The sequence below is a fragment of the Clinocottus analis genome, unplaced genomic scaffold (assembly GCF_023055335.1).
Source record: "Clinocottus analis isolate CAN_PGR_092001 unplaced genomic scaffold, fCliAna1.0.p SCAF_14, whole genome shotgun sequence".
In the NCBI taxonomy this organism is placed as follows: Eukaryota; Metazoa; Chordata; class Actinopteri; order Perciformes; family Cottidae; genus Clinocottus; species Clinocottus analis.
Window position 1 is genome coordinate 14,774,846 of NW_027175865.1, and position 22,736 is coordinate 14,797,581.

Here is a 22,736-nt window from a genome sequence, read left to right on the forward strand (position 1 = left end):
CGACCTCACGAGCTGCTCTGAGGTTTGAGCTTGGGTCCGTTTCAGCTCTCCATTTTGAATATTGTCTTTGTTTGTACATTAACATATGCTTTTTATGTTCATATACTGTTAAACTTTACCATGAACTGTCCTGGCAAAGTAATAAAATATATTTATTTTAAAACACTGTGTGTGTGTGTGTGTGCATTCGTAATATATAACAACCTTATTAGAGAAATGTGAATCTTGGCTGTACAGTCAATGTGGAGTATTCATTGCAGCAATTAGTGCCGACTCATTTGTCCTGAATTGCTTCCAGATGGAGCGTTTTCAGTCGGACTAAACTCTTCCAAATATTGTCTGCTGTGTACTGAATTGTTTATTACTAAACAGTGCTAGCATTAGTCAGAATAATGATATGATGAATGTAACTTATTGATGTTTTTTGTTGTTCTGAAAGGTAGCGACCAAGTAAAGTTAATCCTAGTGGGGCGAGAGGTACTTTCATTAACTGTCCACAGTGAAAAGCATTTCTTTACTTAGGGAGCGTGAATGTTTAGAGAGCGCTTTCGTATCTGCTTATTTTTGGTTTTACAGCCGACAAAAAGCTTTACATGACTTCCCCGCGTGCAACGGTGTGAAATACTGAAAGAATCAGACCAGCGAAACGCACGGATATTTCATTGTTTACTTTTCAATTCATGTTCAAAAACTTACATTGTATTTTAACAATTAAAAGTGTGCTAAAGAACAGCGTTCTAAACTTCTAAAAGCCGCTTTGAACAAATACAGAACATTTCAATGGGCAATAAAAAAAGAAACCTGTATATGTATAATAAAAAGTGTAAAACACCTAGACATAAAAAATCATTGAACATCACATCATTAAGGAAAAGAAAATGAAAGAGGAAATGTACAAAAGGTCTGTGGGAACACAGAAGGAGGAAACTTCCAGACAAGCAGAGTGTGTTTTAAAGTGTGCCGCTTTAGTCGAACATGTCGTCGTCGTCGTCGATTTCGCCGATGTCCGACTCGGCAAAGTACTTCACCTCCTTCTTGGCCCGGCCCGGCCGGTCGCGGGACGCGCCGCCCGCCGCCCCGCCCGTCAGAGAAGTCTTAGCGCCCATCGCGCTGCCGCTGTCGTCCTCGTCCTCGTCGTCTGACGGCGGCTTCTGAGGTTTCTGATGATAAAAACACTTCATTGTCGTGACTGTTTACTGCACTAAACTGGTAAAAACACAGGTTGAGCGTCTAAAGATACAAAAAATATATATTTTACAACTTCTGCATTGTACAAATATTATCACCAAATTGATACAATATAGGTATCAAAAGTAAATGTACTCCTAATGCAGCACGATGTCTCACATGAGTCTCATCCTATCATATACTATTATTATTAGTTTATTAATATGTAGGCAGCATTTTACTGTAATGTAGTTGGTTTAAGGTACTTTAGCTTTAACTACTTTATAGTAGGGCCGTGAAATAAATCAATATAATATCAAGGTCCGGATATGAGACGAGATGTCGTCCACGTGGACCCGTGGTTTCTTTCTGAACGGACCAGACGGTTCTGTTATTTGCCTTTAATCACATTACTGATGATTGTTTATCACAAATCTTATTGCGTAAATGAGCTTTGTGAAAGTACCGATAGCCAACCTTCAAATATCGAGAGAGGTATTTGGTTAAAAATACCCTGTGTCATATTTTATTCAACTTCAGTGCAACACCTTAACATGAAGAATGGAAACTAGAATCTAAAGCTGCCAAAAAAATGTAAAATAAAAATTAGGAGGACATTTTCCTTCTGAATTGTCTAAGAGTAGAAGTAAAAAGAAAGCATAACAATGTATATACTCAAGTAAAAAGTACTGGATGCAATGTGCGTGAAGAATAGAGTATCAAGAGCTGCAAAGTCTGTTTTGCATAAAACAGAAAGCATAATATAGAAGAATCAGAGTCAGTCCGTCGGTTAAACCTCGTTCCCATCCCTGACGTTCAAACAGCAGCAGCTTAAATATTTCATGTCAAACACATTCATTGCGTCCAATAAACAAAAGTTGGATCGATACTCACTCTGCCGACAGGTTTTACTACTTTTTTCACTGGAAGGAACTCGTCTTCAGAGCCGGAGCCCTTCCTCTTCCTCCCTCTGCCTTTACCTGCAACTTCACAGAGAAGAGGCCAACAGCGTTCACCATCCGCATCCAGACATGTGATTCATTTATCTCTGGAAGGAAGGCCGCGATCTGCGCCGTACCTTTCCGAGCTGCTGCTGCTGCTGCTGGTGCTGGCTTCTTGGAGCCGGTGTCGGAGTCAGAATCCCAGATGGATTTATCTGGTTTCTTCGCCTTTGGTGCTGGTGACTTTTTAGGTTTGGGAGCTGCATCTGAGGGCTTCTTAGCTGCTACAGGGCCTGAATAAAAGAGTTAAAGCCCTGACGTTACACACGGCTTACACGTGGCCGGTCATCACCCACTACCATCGTGCTTTGGAGAGTTAAATCCACAACGTCCTGCTGACGATCCTCAAGCTCTGGTGCTGCATCACAGCTCCCTCTGTTGAACGCAGCGAGTCATTACCTTTCTTTGCTGCCAATAGTTTGTCGAATGCAGAGCTGCTGGAGTACGTGGAGAACACGGGGCCGGCGGCGTCGTCGTCGCTGTCGGACTTGGAAGCGTCTACAAGACAAACACAGGCCAACGCTCACCCGCTGCTCTTTCTGTGCGCATCACTCCGTCATGGTAGAGGAGACCCTCCACATGAGCTTGCCTTCACACTTTGTGCTTGTTACATTCGCTTCAGGACTTGTTCTCTTCTTGTGTCTTCTGTGAGAGGAACTAATCAGAGGCTGCTGCTTTTATGAAAGACTTGAGAACTTCTCCCAGTACAGGATCTGACGGACCAAGAGCCGAAATGTCTTATTGGTTGAGATGGTCAGAGCAAAACGAACAAAACAAGTCAGGAAGTACAGCCACGGGGTTGTCATGTTACAGGAAACATCCATGGCTGTGTATAATGTCATCACTTCATCATTTTATCCCGTTAGACATTTTTGAAATTGTCATATACATGTGAATAATTGTGTTATAGAGCAAAGACATGTGTTTCGAGAGGTCCCCTCGATCTTTGACGACATCATTTTAACAAGAGTGTGTTTTACGACGAGTCAGGAAACAAAGGGGGCTTTGTCTCCGCTCAGGGAAAAAGAGAAACTTTAATTCGGAAAAAGGTTGAATCTTTTCTGTTCATTCAAGCAAATATGTGTGAGAGTATTTCCTTTCTCTGACATTTTTAGAGTTTATTTAATTATCTAAAGTGAATCAATTAGACACAAAACTAACAAGAAACAAAAAACAATCACACCACCAAACCCTTCATTGCGTACCATTTTAGAAAAACGGTTGCAACTGTGTTTGACGGCACACGGACACCGAGCTGGTACTCACCACTGTCATTGCTTTTTTCAAAGAAGGCCGACTTGGACGAGAAGATGCTGGTTGTCTCTTTCTTTTTAGCTGCAGGAGCAGCAGACCTTCAGGGAAGCAGAAACAGTGCACTCAGCATTTCCTCTGATAGATATGTTTGGGCTTTCTGCCTTTATTAGATAGCATACAGGACACAGCTGACAGGACATGAAGAGAGGGGTGAATGGACAAACATGCAACAAAGGTCTCGTTTCAGACATTATGGTGACGTGAGAAGCTCCTCAGACCCCAAACGGCAGATGAGCTCCTGACTGTGGTTCAAATCTTACGTGGTCTTTTGTTTGGTCGGCGAGTAGGAGTCTTCGTTATCGTCCTCGTCTTCGTCGAGGTCGTCGAAGCGCCCCTTGGTCTCAGCGGAAGCGGTGAACTCGTCTTTAAACGACCTCATCGGAGACGAGGCCACGTCCTCGGCGCCGTTCTCCTCTTCGTCCGCCTCGTCCTCCTCCTCCGAGAAGTCAAACGTGTACTTCGGCTTGGAAGCTGAAAGACAAGAGCGGAGCCCGCGTCACGGCTTTGGATCATTGTTGAGCGTTGCGGCGGCGTTGCATCAGACCGAGCCCCCGAGACACTCGGAGCAGACAGACGCTACTCAAACTGACGAAACGTAGACCCAGTTAACAGGTTATTTTGGGGCCCCGGGGCCAATGAAGCGGGTGTAAATGAAACGTGAGCAGTCACTCTGTAAACAGCTACCCGATGCCGACGGCACTAAATCAAAAGCATTTCTACAGATTTAAAAGAGAAGTGCTGGAAAATAAAAAGGGAAAAAAGGTCTGAAATGAATGATGAATTAATAGTTCCTTTATAAACTATAATTCTTCAAATTGTGAAGGAGTCACTTCATGACAATACATTCATTGTTAGTTTGTGTAGTTGTTGACAAAAGGGAAGAAATGAAAACCTGACTTACGCTTTAAGATTTAGACTTGTGTTATTACTTAAATCTGAAACTGTGTTTTACAGACGGTTCGGCTATTGAGCCCTGAGAGAATGACTACATCGTCTGTATGGACCTTGCTATCAGTCAATAAATAAAAATAATCCCCACTACAAACACCTGCCAGATGGCGGTGAATATTCAGCCTGCGTTTAAAGACATTTGGCTCAAACGTACCCGATGCCCTCTGGGACTTGGTCTCTCGGGGGATGATGGGCTGACTGTCCTCGGCGTCGCTGTCTGACTTGGAGTCGTCCTCGGACCAGGGGTTTCTCTTCTTCGCCTTCTTAACGGGGGTTCCTTTGGGTGCTGGAGGTTTTCTCACTCTGGGAGCTCCTGCAACACAGTGAACAAGATCACAAGACCGTTTGTTGACAGTCAGTATTCTCACTCAGGGCTCACGGAGCTCCTCCATGTTCAATAATGGATTTTAGTTTTTCTCACAGCACTGTGAAGCATCGAAGAGGCCCCGGGGTCGCGGCTTACCTTCGAACCACAACACAGTAAACTAGGAGAAAGCCGGCGCATTGTCTCTGGATAGACGGGAGTTGACAAATATCTGTCTGTCTGAGCCGATGAATCATTTATCTACTGATACAGAGAGTCCAGCTCCATCAATTATGACAACGCTCCTTCTCAGTCTGCAAAAACCTGCATCTCAAAAACATTTTACCTTTTCAATTCAGTCCTTTTGCATTTGGACAGAAAAAGCTCAATCTAAATATCGAACACTGCAAATGAGAAAAGAAAATGAGATAAATTGCACAGGTTTGACGGCATAGTTGAGGTGTAGTACTGACCAGGCTCTTTCTTCTCTTTCTTGACACGTGGAGTTTTTGGTTTGGCTACAGAGTTTTCTCCTGTTGCTCCTTCAATGGGCAAACCCTCCTCATCAAACTCAATTTTCAGCACAGGATCTATGTCACTCTGAGGGAGAAAAACACAACCTGTAACCATCCTGGATCCTTGGCTGTCACTCTTATATATTTGGTGTGACAGAGGCAGTTGTTACCTTCTTCTTTCTGGACATTTTTTTGGCTGCGTCGGCTCTGATCGCCAGACTTGGAGGCTCCACCCTGCGACCAAACTGCGAGGGCAAGGTCTCCTCCAGGTTCAACTTCTTGGCTTTAGGTTTGCCCACCTTCCCCTTCACCAGTTTGACGGCCTTTCCTAAACTCTGGTCCTCTCGCTCCTGCTGCTCCACTTTCTGGCCGAGGAAACAAAGCAATTCTTCAGTTCCACAAACCTTGAAACAATGACGCGGCTAATTCGACGTACACATTCACGACAACAACTTACATCCAGTTCCTCAATGAACAAGGCCAAGTCGTCCTTCCACAGATCCTCAGGAAGTTTCTTCTGGAGATCGCCGAGCTCTGCTTTCTGCACATCGGCACACATTCACTTTAGTATTCAACACTTCAACTGCACGACTTCATCTGAACTGTGGTCCTGGATCAGTGCAGGCCGTGAGAGTCGGTCTGTCTGTCTTGAAATTGCCAGTCGACCCTCATCTGACAATGCAGCATAATCGTGTCTTTAGTTCATGTTTCTACTGAACAGAATTCTCTCCTCATTCGTTTGCTTTGTAAGTGTCTTCATAGTACTTGACAATGAGTGTCCTGCAATACCTACTGGTATTAATATTCTCTGCATGCTTTGTAAAGCATAAATAATGCATAACTTTGTCATTTTAATCTTACATGCAGTTTTTAGGGTGACGTTAAAACATCTGTCACGGGACGACAGATGAAAAATAGCCCCTTGGCTAAACATTTACAGGAATGTTTTATTAATGCACACTGCCGATTAAACCAATACAATTAAGTGAGCAAGGTCCTTAACACTGTGGTCGGTTGACCCCTGATGAATAAATGCAATACATTAATGTGTGAATGCTGAAAAAGTCATGAAATAAATGATTAATGATACCTTGTGGTCCCTCTGTTTGAGCAGGTCGTCCACCTTCTCTTTAGACAGGCACCACAGAGGCATGTTGAGGATGTAGTTGAAGTTTGGCCCTGACGAGGAGCCCGAGTCCACCGAGCCGTCGCTCTCGTTTCCGTCGCGGTAATCTTCTTCCTGCGCCTGTTAGAGGAAAGAAATTCAAAATATTGTCATGCAGCAGAACTCTCAATGCTGGCAGGATTACAAGCTCCCTCTTACGTTTGTTGACAGTTTTGGCATAGATGATATAATAAATTATATTACTTCATATTTCCTATCTCCTTCCTATTGTTCTTGAGTTTAGCTGTACAGTTTAAGCCGCTGTAACAGTACCTTTTCCTGGGACTTGGACCAGGCGAGCACTGGATCGGACTCAAAGCCTTTCTGGACGAGCATGCGGATCAGTTCACGTTTGGTTTTGTTCTCTGTGAGGATAAAAAATATGGGTTAGAACCAGGTGGCCTATGTGGAAATGTCTTTTGCATTCTCTCAAACGGCCATCAGGGGGCAAAAAGAAGTCAGATTGTATGGAAGTTTACTTCTCACTTGATTTATAAGCTCAGTAAACATTGTAAACATGAATTTATGTCTCAGTCTCTAGTTTCAAGTGTTCTTCAATACAGCATGATGTTCATTCAGTAAATGATGGTCCCATTTAGAGTCAAATGGACCATAAAACAGAACATATTTAAACACTCAGTGGTGCAGAAGAATCTGATTTAAATTATCGTACCGATTGAAAGCTTTCCTTCGATCTTCTCCAGCACAAAGCGAGCCTGGTTGCTCAGTTTGGCGGCTTCGGCCCCCAGGCTGCCCAGTAACCAGTCCTTCCTCAGTTTGTAGTATTGCAGGCGCAGGTCAAAGAACTCCCTGAGGATGTCTTGGACCGAATCATACCTCTTCAGACAGCCCATGTGGTCAAACAGCACCTGAGGATTAAGGGGTTCAAAAATCAGTTATTACAACTTAAAGAAAATGTAGTAAATGCATGATTTCAAAATGGACAAACCAGGGAGGCCAGGCCATGCATTAATCGAGACAAAAACAACACTTTTCATGATTTAAATGACACTTTATGTTGAATTTAAATCACAGTTTACCATTGAGTTGCAGGTAAGGCTGGACTGCAGCTTGAAGACCTTGTGAAGGCCGACTGACTCGGCCTGGGCCAGTTTCTCCTCGGACATGCGGACCACAAACTTGACCGTGGTATCTGTGTGGTATTCCTTATAATCAAGGATGAGAGCTGGTGTTTTGTCAGTGCCCTGCAGCATGGGCTCCAGCACTGACTCCTTATACGCCTGCACACAACGGGGAAGAAAAACAGTTGTATATAAATATATAGATTGATATACTACATTATTGTTGTATTATTGTATCTTATTACATTATCAATGAGTCCAGTTCTTCATTCAGAGATTAGTTAAGTTTTATCTCAAGTGAAACAAAACCCTTGGTATACTTGAGAAAAGATGCGTAGCTGTACCTGCGTCCATGTCCGAACGGGAAGCTCTGTGATCTCGATGGTGTTTCTGTCAATGACCATCACCTCTCCACTGACCAGGAACTGGTTCTGACCGAGCTCGTGGATCACCCCTTTGAAGTTTTTGTACCTGGGAAGCTGTGTGGGGACAGAAATTACACGTGGAGATTAGGTCTAATATTTCATATAAACAATTATTTAGACTCCTGTCTGCATCCACACTACCATCAACAACCCATGAGGTTCATGAGAAACCTAGAGAACAGCTGATCTGAGCAGCGCTGCCGATACGGCTCTCAGTCGAGACAATGTGGTCCGGGCTGCCAAAGGGTTTGCTTTCTTTTGTTTTTCTCAACAATGTTGTTAATCAGAAGCACATTCAGACTACTTAAGGACTCTACACACCCACACACACGGGGCCTGACAAATTAAAAACACATAAAAAACTCATACTGGCTAGTGAATATTTTGCATCATCACTATTCAAACCGCCAGCGTTGTGAATGTGGTTGGTCGGGTCAAAGATTTCAATAGAGCCTGAATGTTTTCATACGGATGACTGCTTTCGTTATATGTCATTATAATATAATACAATATATGTTTTCCTGTGCACGTTGTCTGCATGGATGGAATACAATTACAGATCCGTTGGAGATTTAACTTCTGATGTGGTATGATTATTAAACTTCATGTTAAATAACAATGACAACGTCAAGAGCAGAAGTCAAATCGGCATGGATTGATGTTTCTCAGACTGTTTACCATCGGCAGGGGGTCCTGTTGGTTGAGCATGCGGTTGATGTTGTTGACGATCTCCCGGGTGTCATAGTTGGGGATCTTACAGGCCCAGCCTGTTCCGATGCCCTCAGCGCCGTTGACGAGCACCATTGGAATGATGGGAATGTACCACTCGGGCTCCACCTTCTGGTTGTCGTCGAACAGGAACTTGAGCAGGTTGGAATCCCCGGCTGGGAACAACAGCCTGGCAAGTGGACTGTGGGAAAAGAGACCGCCATCGTGAGACTTTAGAGATTGAATGAAGATTTCAGATTCCGTATTGTGAAAATACTCCGATTTGTCCTCCAGAAGATAACGTCCAGTTTAAAGAACATGAATATGACGATATCCTCAAGTGACGCAAACAAAGAGTCCAACTGTTGTGTTCATTGCTGATTTACCTGAGCATGGTGAAGATGTAACGAGGGCTGGCAGCGTCTTTGCCTCCGTTGATGCGAGTACCGAACTGACCCAGCGGCTGCAGGATGTTCACGTTGTTACTGCCCACAAAGTTCTGGGCCAAGTTCACGATGGTCATCATGAGAGCTTGCTACAGGGACAACAGGGAAATGGGTGTTCAGTGATAAGTAATAGAAAAGAGAATCTCTGAAATACATTTACACGCTCACAGTTACTCACGCTCACAGAAGGTGAGAAAATACCCTTATGATTCAGTAATTTGTTCTGATTGGCTGATTCAAGTGTGGGGATATAAAATGGCAAATAAACATGTATTCCTATTTCAATATTAAACACGTCGACCTTAAACTATCACATATGCTAACATTTTGGTCAGTTTAAATGTTCGTCACAAAGCAAACATAACAGAGAGAAAAACAACTTTAAAAGTGAACTCACTTCAAAGTTAATTATTTTACACTGGTTGGTCTACAGACAGAAAGATGAAGCGAGCCTGCTAACGTCACGTGTGTGGAAGACATTGAGTTGACCGTACCTCTCCATGATGGTAGGCAGACATTTCTGCAACTGAACCAGCCAGCTGTGCTACCTTCACTTCCCTCTTGTCGTTCCTCTTCAAGCAGGTGAACAGCACCTTCCTCTGGCCTGGCTTAAAACCTGGAAACGACACACACACACATACACACACAGCATCAATACACAGTCAAAACATCACCATTCTTACAAAGACAGAACAGGAAGTGATGGTTTCAACCATAATAACCACCGTTATCAAGGAAACGTAGCACCGGCCCTTCTGTTCTCCCTCAGGTTAACACTGTTATGTCTGTCAGCACTGTTAGCACGTTTAGCTACGAGCCGCCCGCTAAGCTGCCGCCATGTTGGGGGCCGTGTGGAGGCAAAAGACAGGCTCTGAATTTTCTAATTTAACACCCTCAAGGAAACAGCTCACAGAGATGGAGTGCTTATACGAACCGTCAACCAACGATGGGATGGATCTCTCATTGTCGGAGTTGGAGAACAGAATCAGCTCTTTATTGATGAAGTCATTGTAGGACAGCTGCCTTTCCTGATTGCCATACAGATATTGCTGAGAGGAAAAAAACAATTGAAATACAATTTAATACACACACTTTAACATCAGTGGTATACCGTTACATTGGAGTGGTTAAAGACTAGTTGGAGCGTAGAAATTTCATCTATTGTTTCATTTCCAATTGAAACCGATCAGATTCATCATCCAGTACCAAGAAGCTTGGTTGCTTGCTGCCTACACATTTTGGAGCAAAGCCACAAACCTCCGGCAGGCCGTGCATCCTCCTCTGGCGTCTGTCTTCCATGAAGTTAGTCAGCCACTCCTTCCTGTCGTCCGTCTTCTTCTTACTGAAGGCCTGGAGCAAAATGCAGCAGGTCAGCCGTCGTGTAATACAGACTTTCAGTAACATTTGAACACTATTATTAGGATTTTATTTGACAGGTTCTGGCATAGATCATACATTTAGCTTTTGAAAACCTTTTTTTGTTAAATAAAAAGCCTTTTTTTGTTGAAAAGCTAAGGCATCAAGTTAAAAAAAAGTTGCGGGTACACTACTGGCCCAAGCTGAGACATGTTTATGACTAGGGGGATTTATCCCATAATATTTGAACAAACATTGTTAATATTGAGGATCCTTTAAGAAGCCATACACACCAGGTTAATGCCAGGTGAATACAAGCACACGAGATGATTCAGTTCCACTAATAGACGCTGTACTCAATAGAAGTGTTTGACTGCTGCACCTTGGACGGTATTTAGAGATCCGTACGTAACTGCAGCTTTAAACTGACCAGAGTGATGGCAGCGTCGTCCTCGGCTCCGCTGTATCTGAATGTGATGCGATGCTTCTCCATGTCGGCAAAGTACTCCTTTGCCTCTTTGCTTGTACTTGTACCCAAACCTGGAACACACGTGTCACATATTTAACGACCACAATTAACTTTAGTTTTCATACAAATGTTCATATGCAAAGTTCATTGATATATTTAATACTTGAGTATCAAACCTTTGTAGTATTTTGTATGCCAGGTTTTAAAGTTCTCTGTGTTTTTTTTCCACTGGTCAAACTCTGGAATGCTGTAGAAGGAAAACTCCTGCTTGCTCTTGGTGACCTGCAGACAACAAATGAATCAATGGGGTCCACCTTAACCGTTGGTTTGTGTTGAGTGTTATAATAATAATAATAATAATAATAATAATAATAATAATAATAATAATAATAATAATAATAATAATATGATAATATGTGTTGTATTAGGAAGTATTTCCACCAGTTTAGTGCTGCTTGTTATCAGGTGTATGGAGATGGTACTGAACAGCGTGTGTGTGTCTCTATCTTACTTTAACAATGGGTGTGATGAACTCCTCCAGGAATGTGTGTTTCAGCAGAGACGGCCAGTTGTGATGGAAGAAGTTGATCAGCAGGCCTTTGATATGGGAGCCATCTTGATCCTGGGACAAGACGAGAAATGTTAGAACGACTGGTTCAGCGGCTGCTCGTCATATTGATACTGCTGGTCATGAGCCAGTTCACCTGATCCGTCATAATCATGATCTTGCCGTAGCGCAGGCTCTTCAGGGACTCTGGGTCTTCATAACTCTTCTTGTACTGGAGGCCAACGATTTTGATGATATTATTAATCTCAGCATTCTCCATGATCTGTTGAAATAATGAAGCTCATGTCAGCTGCCAGGCATAATATAGTGAAGCACCATTCAGCTATATTTTTTATACATTTTGAAAAAGAGCAATTTTTCAGGAGTTAGACAAACAAGTGCTTAAGTGAGAGCAAAAATTGGATAGCACCTGTTTGCTCACAAATAATGATGACAAAAAGACACTGGGTGGTATCCAACAGTACAATGATGAAGAATAAATGAGGATACGATGCCTTCAGAACACCTTCAGCCATCCTCAAATACTTTCTATTTACAGGCCGGCACTATTTGGGAGCTAGCTCTGTGATCGCCCATCCGCAGCTTTGTGTGCAGGAGGCCGAGCAACATTCAACCCTACCAACACATATCCAATTATCCAGCGTCATACCTGCTTGTGCGTCGCCTCTCGCACATTAAGGATCTTTCCTCTCAGTGGGAACACTCCGTAGCGATCACGCCCGATGACTCCAAGTCCGGAGACGGCCAAAGACTTGGCTGAGTCTCCCTCAGTGAGGATGAGTGTGCATTCGCCGGAGTGTTTGCCACCTGTGACATGGATGTGGGAACGGTTAAGAATCTATTTACTGTGCATCACTTTATTTTCTGGCTCCTGACGCCTTATAATGCCGTTGGAGAAACACTTCCTAACTAATACTGTGCTCTGTTTACCCTTCTCTCTACTGCACATCAACATTTTCTTTTAAGAGGCAACAACCACAGCGCTGCAGTCAGTGGTGGACGTTCGAGACAAATCACACGGTTTACACACCGGCATCATTGGCGTCGTCCAGCTTGGGGATGCCTTTGATCTTGCTGTACTTCACAGATGAGCACTTCTTATTAAGCTGCGTCTGGGCTTTGAATTTCACCCAGTTGAGTATGCTCTCAACGATCCCGCAGTTGGTTGCCTGTGGAAGACAAAGACACAAAATATGCTTTCATGACCGACGCCAACTTCAGCAACCAAAGGTGAGGAGCGTGAGGAGGTGGCAGCCAAAGAGAAGGGTCCTTACGGCTCTGACGAACTTGTCCGACAGAAGGCACTTGGACCCGAAGCTCTTGGTCTGGAGTGTCATGTTCTCCTTGGTCTGGGAGTCAAAGGTGGGGTTCTCGATGAGCGCGTTCACGAACACCCAGATGTGGTTCTTCACCTGAAGCACAGAGGGGAAGCGGGTCTGTCAGTTTTCAACACATCTTGAGTTAAAAATGTATAAAATCATACAATAACCTACCTGGAAGGGTTTGACTGTTACGCCAGCCTTGTTCTTCTTCTTCACCACTTCAATAAGTTTGGACACTATCTGGTCTACCACATAGTCTACGTGTCTGCCACCCTGAAACACACAAACACACACTCTCTGTGTTAGAAACCCATTTCTTTGGCTCCACGTTTGCATCTACCAGTCTCTCACTGAGGGCATTCAGGCACCTTGGTGGTGGCGATGCTGTTGACGAAGCCGATCTGTTGGAATCCCTTCTCGCTCAGGGTGAGGCAAACCTCCCAGCGGTCATTCACCGTCTCATTCACCACCTTCAGAGCAACGCCCGTCTCGTCCAGTTTGTCCTTCACATACAGATCCACATAGCTGCGGAACCCGGTAATCTTCAGTGACAGAAAAGACGAGGACAAGTTAGCTTCAAAAGGGAATATTTACAAGTGTAACACCATTTTTAATATTTAAAAAATGTTAAACGCTATTATGCCTGTTATGAGTCATGGACCATGCGGTAGAAATTGTGTTAGACATTTCTAAAGGCAATATTCATGAATAAATAATAATAACAATGAAATAATATCAATTATCATTCAAGCAATGTCTGCTTATGTCTGATGTGATGCTGGTTTACTGCCTGAGGTCAGCTGATGAATACATCTTTCTTATTAATAATTATAAAGATGGAGAGACTGAACCACTGATGAAAGACCAAAACAAAAAGTCTTGAAGGTTGTTATTGTTCACCATTAATGAAAACTGGTATACATACACAAATATGCAGACCTCTGGATTTTCCATCACAGTTTAGCTTAAAGGATGACCCATTAAAAGTAAATGTTATTATGTGTTATGCATATTTAAAACGGTTATTCATTAGCTTGCATACATTTAAACTTTATATGTATTCATGCAGTGTGTTGTATTTGTATTCACGGTAATTTAATTCAGGCTTGTGAAGCTGAACTGAATGAATAACTTTATGTTTTAACTATCATCAGCAGAGAATTACAGAAAATCTTCTCTTATGAAAACTCTAATGACATTTAAACTATTACAATTTGACGTCTTTCACAGCTGGGACTAACACAATCCCACATAAGTTGACCCATAAACATAAACTATATGTTACTTCAGTGCAACAAAGAGAAAGAAAAACACTTACAGGTAATTTCTTCCCGTTCAGCGTGACTTTAACTCCCCTGCAGGAACCGGCTACATCATATGCTCTGCGGGTAATGAGGGCTACAATATCCTTGTCCAGTTTCTCCATCTGGAACTTGGACAGGTCTGGCTGGAACGTCACGCAGGTGAAGTCCTCCCCATCGAAGAACTTGATCTTGGGCTCAGAAGCCTTGCTCATGTTGTTCTGCCACGTCTGGGGATGATAACAAAAACATTTTAACACAAAAAACACACGCCAGGCGTTGCTATATCCACTTCTACGTTGTTCTACGATCCTCTTGAACCCAGACCACCTTCACTGTATCGAGTGCAGTAAGTTCTTCCCCCAAACAACCGTGATATCATATCAAACACCCGGTGACTTCAAGATGAACCCATGAACCTCAAAGGGTGCCGCCACAAAAAGTGATAACGTACACACCCTTACCTTAGATATGACCACATGTCAAAACCCTATAAAACAGCAATTGCTTAATTCAAAGATCACAAAGCAGTGGTGAAGATTTTACATTAAAATCTGCAATGAATCAGAGTAAATAAATCATACTGTCTGTAAGCAAACACTCGGATGACTACAATTAAAGTTGGAGTCGATAGATTTGAGTCGATTTTCAGTTTTTTGACGAACGAACTTCAACGGCATTACGAGACATATCACATACACAAATCTGGATAAAATAAGTGAACTACACCAGCAGCAACAATGTGACGTGATGAGCCTATTGAGTCAGATGCAACGCGTAGTGGCAGAGTTCAGTGTACAGGTGTGGCTGTATATCAAAAACAGGTTTGAATTTATTGATACGGGCCAAACTCTAGAAGCTTTTAAAGCTTGTAAAGAAAACTGTGTGCTCCTTAAAGGATATCTGCTGCATTTACTGTATGTACGTTTGTCATTGCAGAAACAAAGCATACGTTTTCAGAAAAAAATGGGACAATGAAAATGAGAAAAGAAATTATATTGATTCCAGCCGACTTTCTTCTTCAGTAGAGTGAAACAGAAAACCTTTGATCAAAGGAAAAAACATCCTTTGTGACAAGCAATAGGAACTGTAGGTAGTCTCAAGTTAAATCAATGACCACGCCCCGTTGACCCGTGTATAATGTGTTTGGTGGTTTCACTGTATGAACCTGTCAAAGCATATTTAACAGTCGAGACCTCCTCACCTGTTTGAAGCTATGTCGGTATTCCTTGCAGGCGGTTTCTACTGTGAACTTGGTACTGAAGATGTTGCAGAGTTTAGCACCGTACCCGTTCCTTCCACCTGCGGACAAACAAACAGTTAGCGTTGCAGACAGCAGCCGGCGATATTCACCTTTTCCCGAGCCGACGTCGATGACCGCGGAGAAAAGATGTGAAGCTGTCTCCTCTCACCCGTGACCTTTTTCTCATCGTCGTCATAGTTGCTGGAGGTGAGCAGGTGGCCGAAAATGAGAGCCGGGACGTACATTTTCTCGTCCTTGTGCTCCACCACCGGTATTCCTTTACCGTTGTTCCAGATGGAAATGGTGTTGGACTCGCTGTGGAGGCAAAAGCAAAAGGATGTAGCAGGATGAGTTACAGAGACATGAACAGAACCGGGACGCAGACAATCTGAAACTTCAATCTTTTTGGGAGGTTCTGAAACATGACGTCAAATAAATAAATAGTTGGATTGTTATTGTTGTTTCTTTATTCTTTGGTTAAAATAAGTATGGAGTTTTAGACTGAGGTTTAGATATTGAGGCTAAATTCTGGGAAGGCGTCTTTGTTTTGAGAAGTCAATAGAAAAAGGGTTTTATAGAAACACACTTTCCATTTGCTCAATGTTGTTATCAGTACAGAAACTCAGGTATTTCATTGGCTCGCGTACAAAGAACTAGTGATTCATTTTGGCCCAGTATTTGCATTTCAAACGCTCTTAATTTTTTCTGTTTACAGTCGACAGCTTTCTTTGAAACATCAGTTATTTGCTTTTGTTTCCAGAAGAAGAAGAAAATCTAGAAATTGTGTCTGACCTGAAAGAAAAAAGCTTGTAGAACATATGTGATGCTGTTCTCTACAAGGCCATGAACGTTTTACATTTTCAAATATGATGTATTTAGTTTAGACTTTTCATTCTAGTTAGTTTCAGAAAACACACTCTGAAAGAAAGAATATTGCATTTAGCTCATTTGGGTGCACTTGTTTTATTTCAGCTGAGATTAAGCTTCTTCACTGTGTTTTGCTCTCAGTTACTGTGGCGCCCGTTCTCCTCCGCTCTTCTCCGTGTTTCACCGAAAACAGAGCTCCACACACCCCGTATATATGCACGTGTGTGTGTGTGTGCATGGTCGTGTGTGTGTGTGACAATGTTTTTCACAACTTATCTTTGTTTTAACTTCAGTTGAGGATAATAACCCTGACTTGTACTACATTCCATTAAAGTACAGGGTGACATTCATACTATTTCTACTATCACGCTAGTTACGGCCTCCCTGTCAAAGGGATTTGGAGGATATATATTTTAAAAAAGGCAAATTTATATTCACTTTACTACCAATCAATAACATCCCAACTCAATCGCTCTGTGCTAAATCTTCTGAAGCTGAAAAACGTGCAAGACTGATCCCTGAATGCAGCATTTTATATCATATATCATGGGAGGACTGAAGTCTGTTGAATGTCTGCTGGTAAAAAACGCACACTTAAGGTCACGCAAATGACACCGGAGCCATTTGGCAGCCAGTATGCACATTAAAGTGAGAGTTAGTATGAAACCAGCCTTCTAGGGACTTCTGGATGACCGACAGATGTTTTATCTCTGCATTAAAGCGGCTGAAGCATGCGTCTGGTTTAGACGGCGGGACAGAAAGGTAGAGGAGCAATGAGCTGCCGGTGGTGAATGTCATTGTCAAAGGTCATGAGGTCGCAGTGGGGTGCGGTTCTGTGCCCGTGTGGAAATGCTTTTTGAATAATATTTGAAAAGAGGGTTACATTAAAAGCAAAACAAACAGGGTGTCAACAGGGTATAATCCATCCCCCCTCTGATAGGATGTGATGGGGTTATGTTTGTGGTGACTCAAAAATATGACACCAGTGCTTAATTATAAGCTCACCCACAAACCGGCGTAGGAAGCTTTGGCGAGGAGCTTTAACATCTCCATGAAACCACATTAGCCGCAGAGACCTGAGTGCGGCAGGGCTAATGGTATCATTTATACAGCGGGGGACATTAGGGAGCGCAGCAGCTCGGCTGAAGGACGCGCTGCTGTTTAAGCAGTCAGATGTTGATGCAGTCGGTGGGCTGAAGGTGAAGCGAATATAAAACAGAGCTCAGTGCATTTCAGCACAGGCTCCTTATACTGTAGTTTCACCAGGATCCATGTCTCAAACCACAGCCATCTAATGCATGTTTCCCTCAGCAAGTCCTGGTTGTATCCAGAGTATAAAGACAACAACAGGCAGGGACAGACTTATCGCCGTCACAGCTTACTGAAGAAGAACATGTTTATTGCAAAAGGAAATCACTTTTCAGGATGTAATGAGCTCATGATAGTCATGAATACATTTACATGAAATTGTATAGACAGAGCTGTTCACGGCACAAAAAAGAAATGATCCACTTTTAGTCCAACATCGAGGCCATTTAAGTGTAGACGGTTACTTCGTACTCTCTTTTGTTCATTGTGTTTAAACCTTGTACTCACGGATCAACGGTGATCTTTATTCCAGTCATGTTCTTGTCTCTTTGTTTGTTGTCTGCTGCGTTGACTGTCACGGGAAAAAATTAAATAACAATAAATAACACACAAAAAAAACATTTTACACACACAGACATATTCAACATGACACTTTCAGACAAAAATGTTTTATTTCTGCAACTAATTATTCTGTTCAGCATCAGTGAATCTGTCTTATTAAATAACGAAAAAATGTTATCAGAATTTCACAGATCACACGGTGACTCATCTTCAAATGTCTTGTTTCATCTGACCAACAGTCCAAAATGCACAGACATTAAATATACAAATCTAAACAACATAGAAACTTTTTTCTCATTTGAGATGCTGGAACCCGAAAATGTTTTATTTACTGATAAGTTGAAAAAACAATCAACATGTTAATCAATAATAAAGCTAAAATCCTCAGCTGCAGCTTGAGTGGGCTAAATGAACGCTTGTCTTTCCAAATATCTTCTGGTCTATATATATATATAAATATCAATGTATTACAAAAGGTAGAGTTCAACTTGCATTTTTGCTGAGAGCTATTATTCTGCCTTTAATATCTGCTACCTGCTCGTGCCCCTTTGTGTATTTAACCAGGACACAGCGGTAATATCCAGACAAGGAAATTGTCATTAGTCAAACACTTTTATGAACACGCAGGCTAGGAGGGCAGAGTGTGCATAGATGGAAGCAATCATCAACGACACTTAGCACAGTGTTGAGCATCATTTATAAACTGATTACACCGGTGCACTTTACTATGCGGGGCATCAAGCGAGGCATTAATCCCACATTGTACTGAGTCATTAAAACTCGGAACAGACAGATTGCTTTAACAACCTCTATTTAGCTGAGCACGCTTTCACTTTACCAGGTGAAATGAAGAAGACTGCAGCTTTGACCGTGAGCTGCCACAAACACTGAAACCATTTCTCAGTCAACTTTTCATTTCTCACGAATGTCCCCTTCATGCAGCGAACAGGGCACACAAAGAGCTGCTCACACAGGGAAACTAATCTCCACAGACTGTCTGAGATCAATGCTGCGGCGCCGTGCGGTGAGAGAAGAAGACTGTGATTCAGTGAATGACGCTGATATTCCTATAGTGATAATAAGCCTTCAACATCCCAGCTGGAGAGGGAATCAACCTTTGTGTTCACGGTGCAGATAAGAACGCACTCACCAAGAATTTCATCAAAGATTTTGTAGAGTCCAGGAACGTAGGTGATTTCCCTCTGGTTCATTCCTATTTCTTCATCAAAAACCCACATTTGCTGAAAAAAATAGATACAAATACTTTTAAGTTCAGGGTAGACAACTCGTTGGTAGCAGTGATCATAACCAGAGAGTGTGTAAATGAGCAGAAAGGTTTACATAGTCCAGTGTAAAATTAAACTTATTACAAGCATAATTTAATAATCAGATCAAAATCTGTGTTATTGTTTTTTTTTGTTGAGACGTCTGTAATCTTATGATTTGTTACATACAAAAACATCACACGTACAGATGCCAGTTGTTTTTTTTGCCTGTCGTGTCACATGACAGATGGCGGTTAACCACAAAGATGAGGCTCCAACAAAATGTGTTTCTTTCCCCTGTTGTGATTTGCAAGATGAACAAACTGCTTCAAAAGTTGTTACATCCGTTCCGAGGAGGAAAGATATAGATCTTTGGTGTGGAACTGCTGCAAATCCTCACAGCAGATACTCAGCCGAACTTCAAGATATCTTAGTCAGCCTCAAACAGACTGTATGCAACATCACTCAATCATGCAAGCTTTTCCCTCTTGCTACCACTCAGCTCTATGAGAACGTTAGTTATCATAACCCACAGCTTCACATGGGGGCCAGGCGCATTAAAACTGTGTTGATCCACAACTAAAACTGTGTGTGCGCACGCAACGACAGAAATATACACAATATTTTTGGCAGATTCATGAAGATGCAATTACGCCTGATTTTGTTCTATGTCAAGCATTGCTGAACTGAAATAAATGAATCACTCATGATTTAATTAGCTTTATTAGTTGTTCTGCCTTTCATTTTAAAGCTGACAGAAATTCATCACTCATAATTTAAAATAGAGTTTTATTTATATATCTTTTGGGCCTTTGGTGTTACGGCTGAATGAAATTCATCACTCATTTAACATCTATTTCATTGGTCTGTTTTTTATAAACAGGATATGTATTTTCCGAACATATTTCATGCAGACGCGATGTGTTGGAATGGGAATTTTGATGCCTTCAGATTTAGCGTCTGTCTGTTTTCCATAAAAAGGTGTAAGTGTAAACAGAGTCTTCCAAATCCGCTGGGAATAGCTGAAGCGTCCAGCTGACTCGTTTTTATCAAGTGGGCTGTGCATAAAATGTTATTTAAAAGTGATGCAGTCCTCTGGAGGAAAATTACCAGTGCAACTTTGACAGATAAGTCATTCTTCTAACAAAAGGTCAATATACTAGCAGGATTTATGAATTAAGGGACACGTGCACGTCTGCAAGGGGCGTATGTGTCCTTGGAGTCAACAAGGGAACGCCGTTTGCTCTGGACTCACCTGAGTGATCGGCTCCACGGTGCCGATGTACGTGTCTGGACGGAGAAGAATGTGCTCCAGTTGGGTCTTCTTCTGATAAACTCGCTCCACAGACAATTTGGAGGCCGCTTTGTCTTTCTTGGCACCTTCCATCCTGCCAGCATCGCCTCGACCATTCGCTGCCTCCTGTTAGGCAGATTTGTTTTTGTTATGACACACATAACTATGGAAGAAGTTTCTGGACTCTGCTGTACTGCTAAACGCTGATTATCAGTGCTCACCATCATAGGGGGACGCAGAGCAGACCTCTCTGTGGCCTTGTGATTTTAGTAAAACACAATCAACAGAAGCTGTTTTTTTTACTACTATACTTAAGACAAAGGCTTATGTTGTGTTTGTACTGATGTGAGCTTTAAGTCTCCTATATCTATTACAAACAAGAGGGATATTTGGATGAATTAAATACCACGCTCCATATGTGTGTGAGCATGTGAGATTTTGAATAATTAGTAGTAATGGATATACTACACACACACACGCAAAGGTTTTTTTAACTTTTCTGGCTGATTATACTAATAGATCACATCTTCCTCTTAGCTGTGTGGAACGTTTTAGGCCGAGAAAAACTGCACCTCTCATTCTTATTGGTAAATGAAGATTTGTGACCTAATATATCAACTTTAATTTGAAATAGATACATGTTAATATGATATAGGTACATGTTCAAAAAAGTGTTGTAAAGGAAACTATGCTAGATAATACTTTGTCATCAAAACTTTGTTTCTCACTGGTCAACATCCCTATGTATGGATGACATACTTCTATTCATCGTACTTATACTGTAATAAACAGTGATGGAAAGTAACTAGGCACATTAACTCAAGTACTGTACTTTGAGGGTTTCCATTCAATGCTACTTTATACTGTTACTTATTTCAGTTCAGTGGTAAATATAGTACTTTAGTGTAACAGATTCAGATGATTAATACAAAATACAACTAAAGTAAACAGGCTCTATTATTATAGGTCAGGATGTGCCACACATTCAGCTGTGATATTAAAGTGATGTACATTCATCCCTAATTATAATTCAGTGATAGATATATATATACATATATAGATTGTGAAATGGGCAATTCGGCACAACGAATACTTTACTTTGGGTACCTTAATCATACCTTGATGTTTGTACTTTGGTATCACTTGGCTTGTAACAAGAGTAATTTAACATTGAGTATTGCTACTTTGATTTAAGTAACGTTGTTATAGTGTACATATATGTAAGTAGTAAATTAAAGACAGTATGTTGTATTGTGTATTGAACATTTACTACTCATTGACGCATTGACAAATAAACAAGTCTACTTTCAAAGAAGTGTTTGTTTTTTTAAGTTTAATTTGAGTTATTTTGAGGGAACCAGCAGTGGACTCTTTGGTTCGCTGTAGGACAAGATGTTACCGCTGCCTCTTCCACTCATTATCTGTATAAATAATGTCTCCGGTCCTCCATCGGTGCCTCTGAAACCAGAGACAACAGCTGGCTGGGCTTTAACACGCGTATTCTGGAAAGCAGACTACGTCAACGTTAGACTCTATTAGGTTACCTGTCGGGAGATCTACGTTAGACGCCTTTAACGACCCGCTGCACTAAAAAGGTGAACGCGTCAGTTTTGTGTGACACAAAAGCAACAATTCAGGTTAAAAATAACTGAAGTTCTTCAACGTTTCTTGCGGGACAAACCAACTTACCACCCACGCCATACCCCCGCTTCCTGCTGCGCCGTTGGACATCTTCCTTTGTGATCCTAATGTTTAATGATGCGCCTCGTAAAACGTCTTCAATTCCAGTTAAATTAAATGTCCGTCAGCATAACAAAACGTCTCAGTTGCTGAAAGGTACCCTGACCTGTTTATCTTCCATGATCTTTCTCGGTTTGCGGTGAATATAATCCTTTGAATGTATCAAAACAAGCAGAGATGGGGAGTGTATCGCGGCTATTGTTAAAATCGACGAGCGGAGGCACAGCGGGCCTCAACGTCCAACAAAGATGCTAATGGTCGTCTTGCTTTAAAATAAATACGGTACAAAACACCCGCGTTAAATAGACCCGACGATTACATGCGAAAACACGGTCGAATTCTAATACGAGCTCAACTCAAAAGCTAAGAAAAACGATACACTTAAATAGATTTAATTTAGAAATATAAAACGAAGACTAGCTAGCAGCGGCTCAGCTGTCCGGCTCCGCCATCTGCATGATAGACAGCGAATCGTCTTGAGGACAAACCGACCAATCAGATGGCGGCTTTTCAAAAGCGCCGGTACCTCGACCAATAGGAAAAGGCGACGGTTGAACGCAAGATGGCGGCAAAATCACGCGCT

The 22,736-nt window shown here is 42.0% G+C and overlaps 1 protein-coding gene across 1 annotated transcript; it reads right to left on the reverse strand.

Moving 5' to 3' along the window:
* Window positions 1-653: 653 nt before the first annotated feature.
* top2b (DNA topoisomerase II beta) lies at window positions 654-22,606 on the reverse strand. Its single transcript, XM_068575569.1, has 36 exons — window positions 22,103-22,606; window positions 20,375-20,539; window positions 19,005-19,095; window positions 17,801-17,864; window positions 15,507-15,652; window positions 15,299-15,396; window positions 14,112-14,324; window positions 13,162-13,335; window positions 12,965-13,066; window positions 12,746-12,883; window positions 12,502-12,640; window positions 12,121-12,278; window positions 11,608-11,733; window positions 11,415-11,525; window positions 11,080-11,185; window positions 10,865-10,974; window positions 10,336-10,428; window positions 10,013-10,127; window positions 9,573-9,694; window positions 9,019-9,167; window positions 8,603-8,834; window positions 7,844-7,978; window positions 7,458-7,658; window positions 7,091-7,286; window positions 6,691-6,782; window positions 6,343-6,498; window positions 5,710-5,793; window positions 5,423-5,617; window positions 5,211-5,337; window positions 4,588-4,746; window positions 3,743-3,953; window positions 3,435-3,520; window positions 2,568-2,666; window positions 2,246-2,401; window positions 2,062-2,153; window positions 654-1,160 (listed from the first exon to the last, which is right to left on the reverse strand). The coding sequence occupies exons 1-36, from the start codon at window positions 22,142-22,144 to the stop codon at window positions 966-968; spliced, it is 4,878 nt and encodes a 1,625-aa protein (XP_068431670.1). The 5' UTR covers window positions 22,145-22,606; the 3' UTR covers window positions 654-965.
* Between the last annotated feature and the right edge of the window lie 130 nt (window positions 22,607-22,736).

Coding starts and splice junctions, on each gene's coding strand:
- top2b (XM_068575569.1), bottom strand. CDS start 22,144: ATGTCCAACGGCGCAGCAGGAAGCGGGGGTATGGCGTGGGTG. Junction 15,653..17,800: donor ATAAAGATCACCGTTGATCC/GTGAGTACAAGG, acceptor TTGCCTCCACAG/CGAGTCCAACACCATTTCCA. Junction 11,186..11,414: donor TCATCACACCCATTGTTAAA/GTAAGATAGAGA, acceptor TGTTGTCTGCAG/GTCACCAAGAGCAAGCAGGA.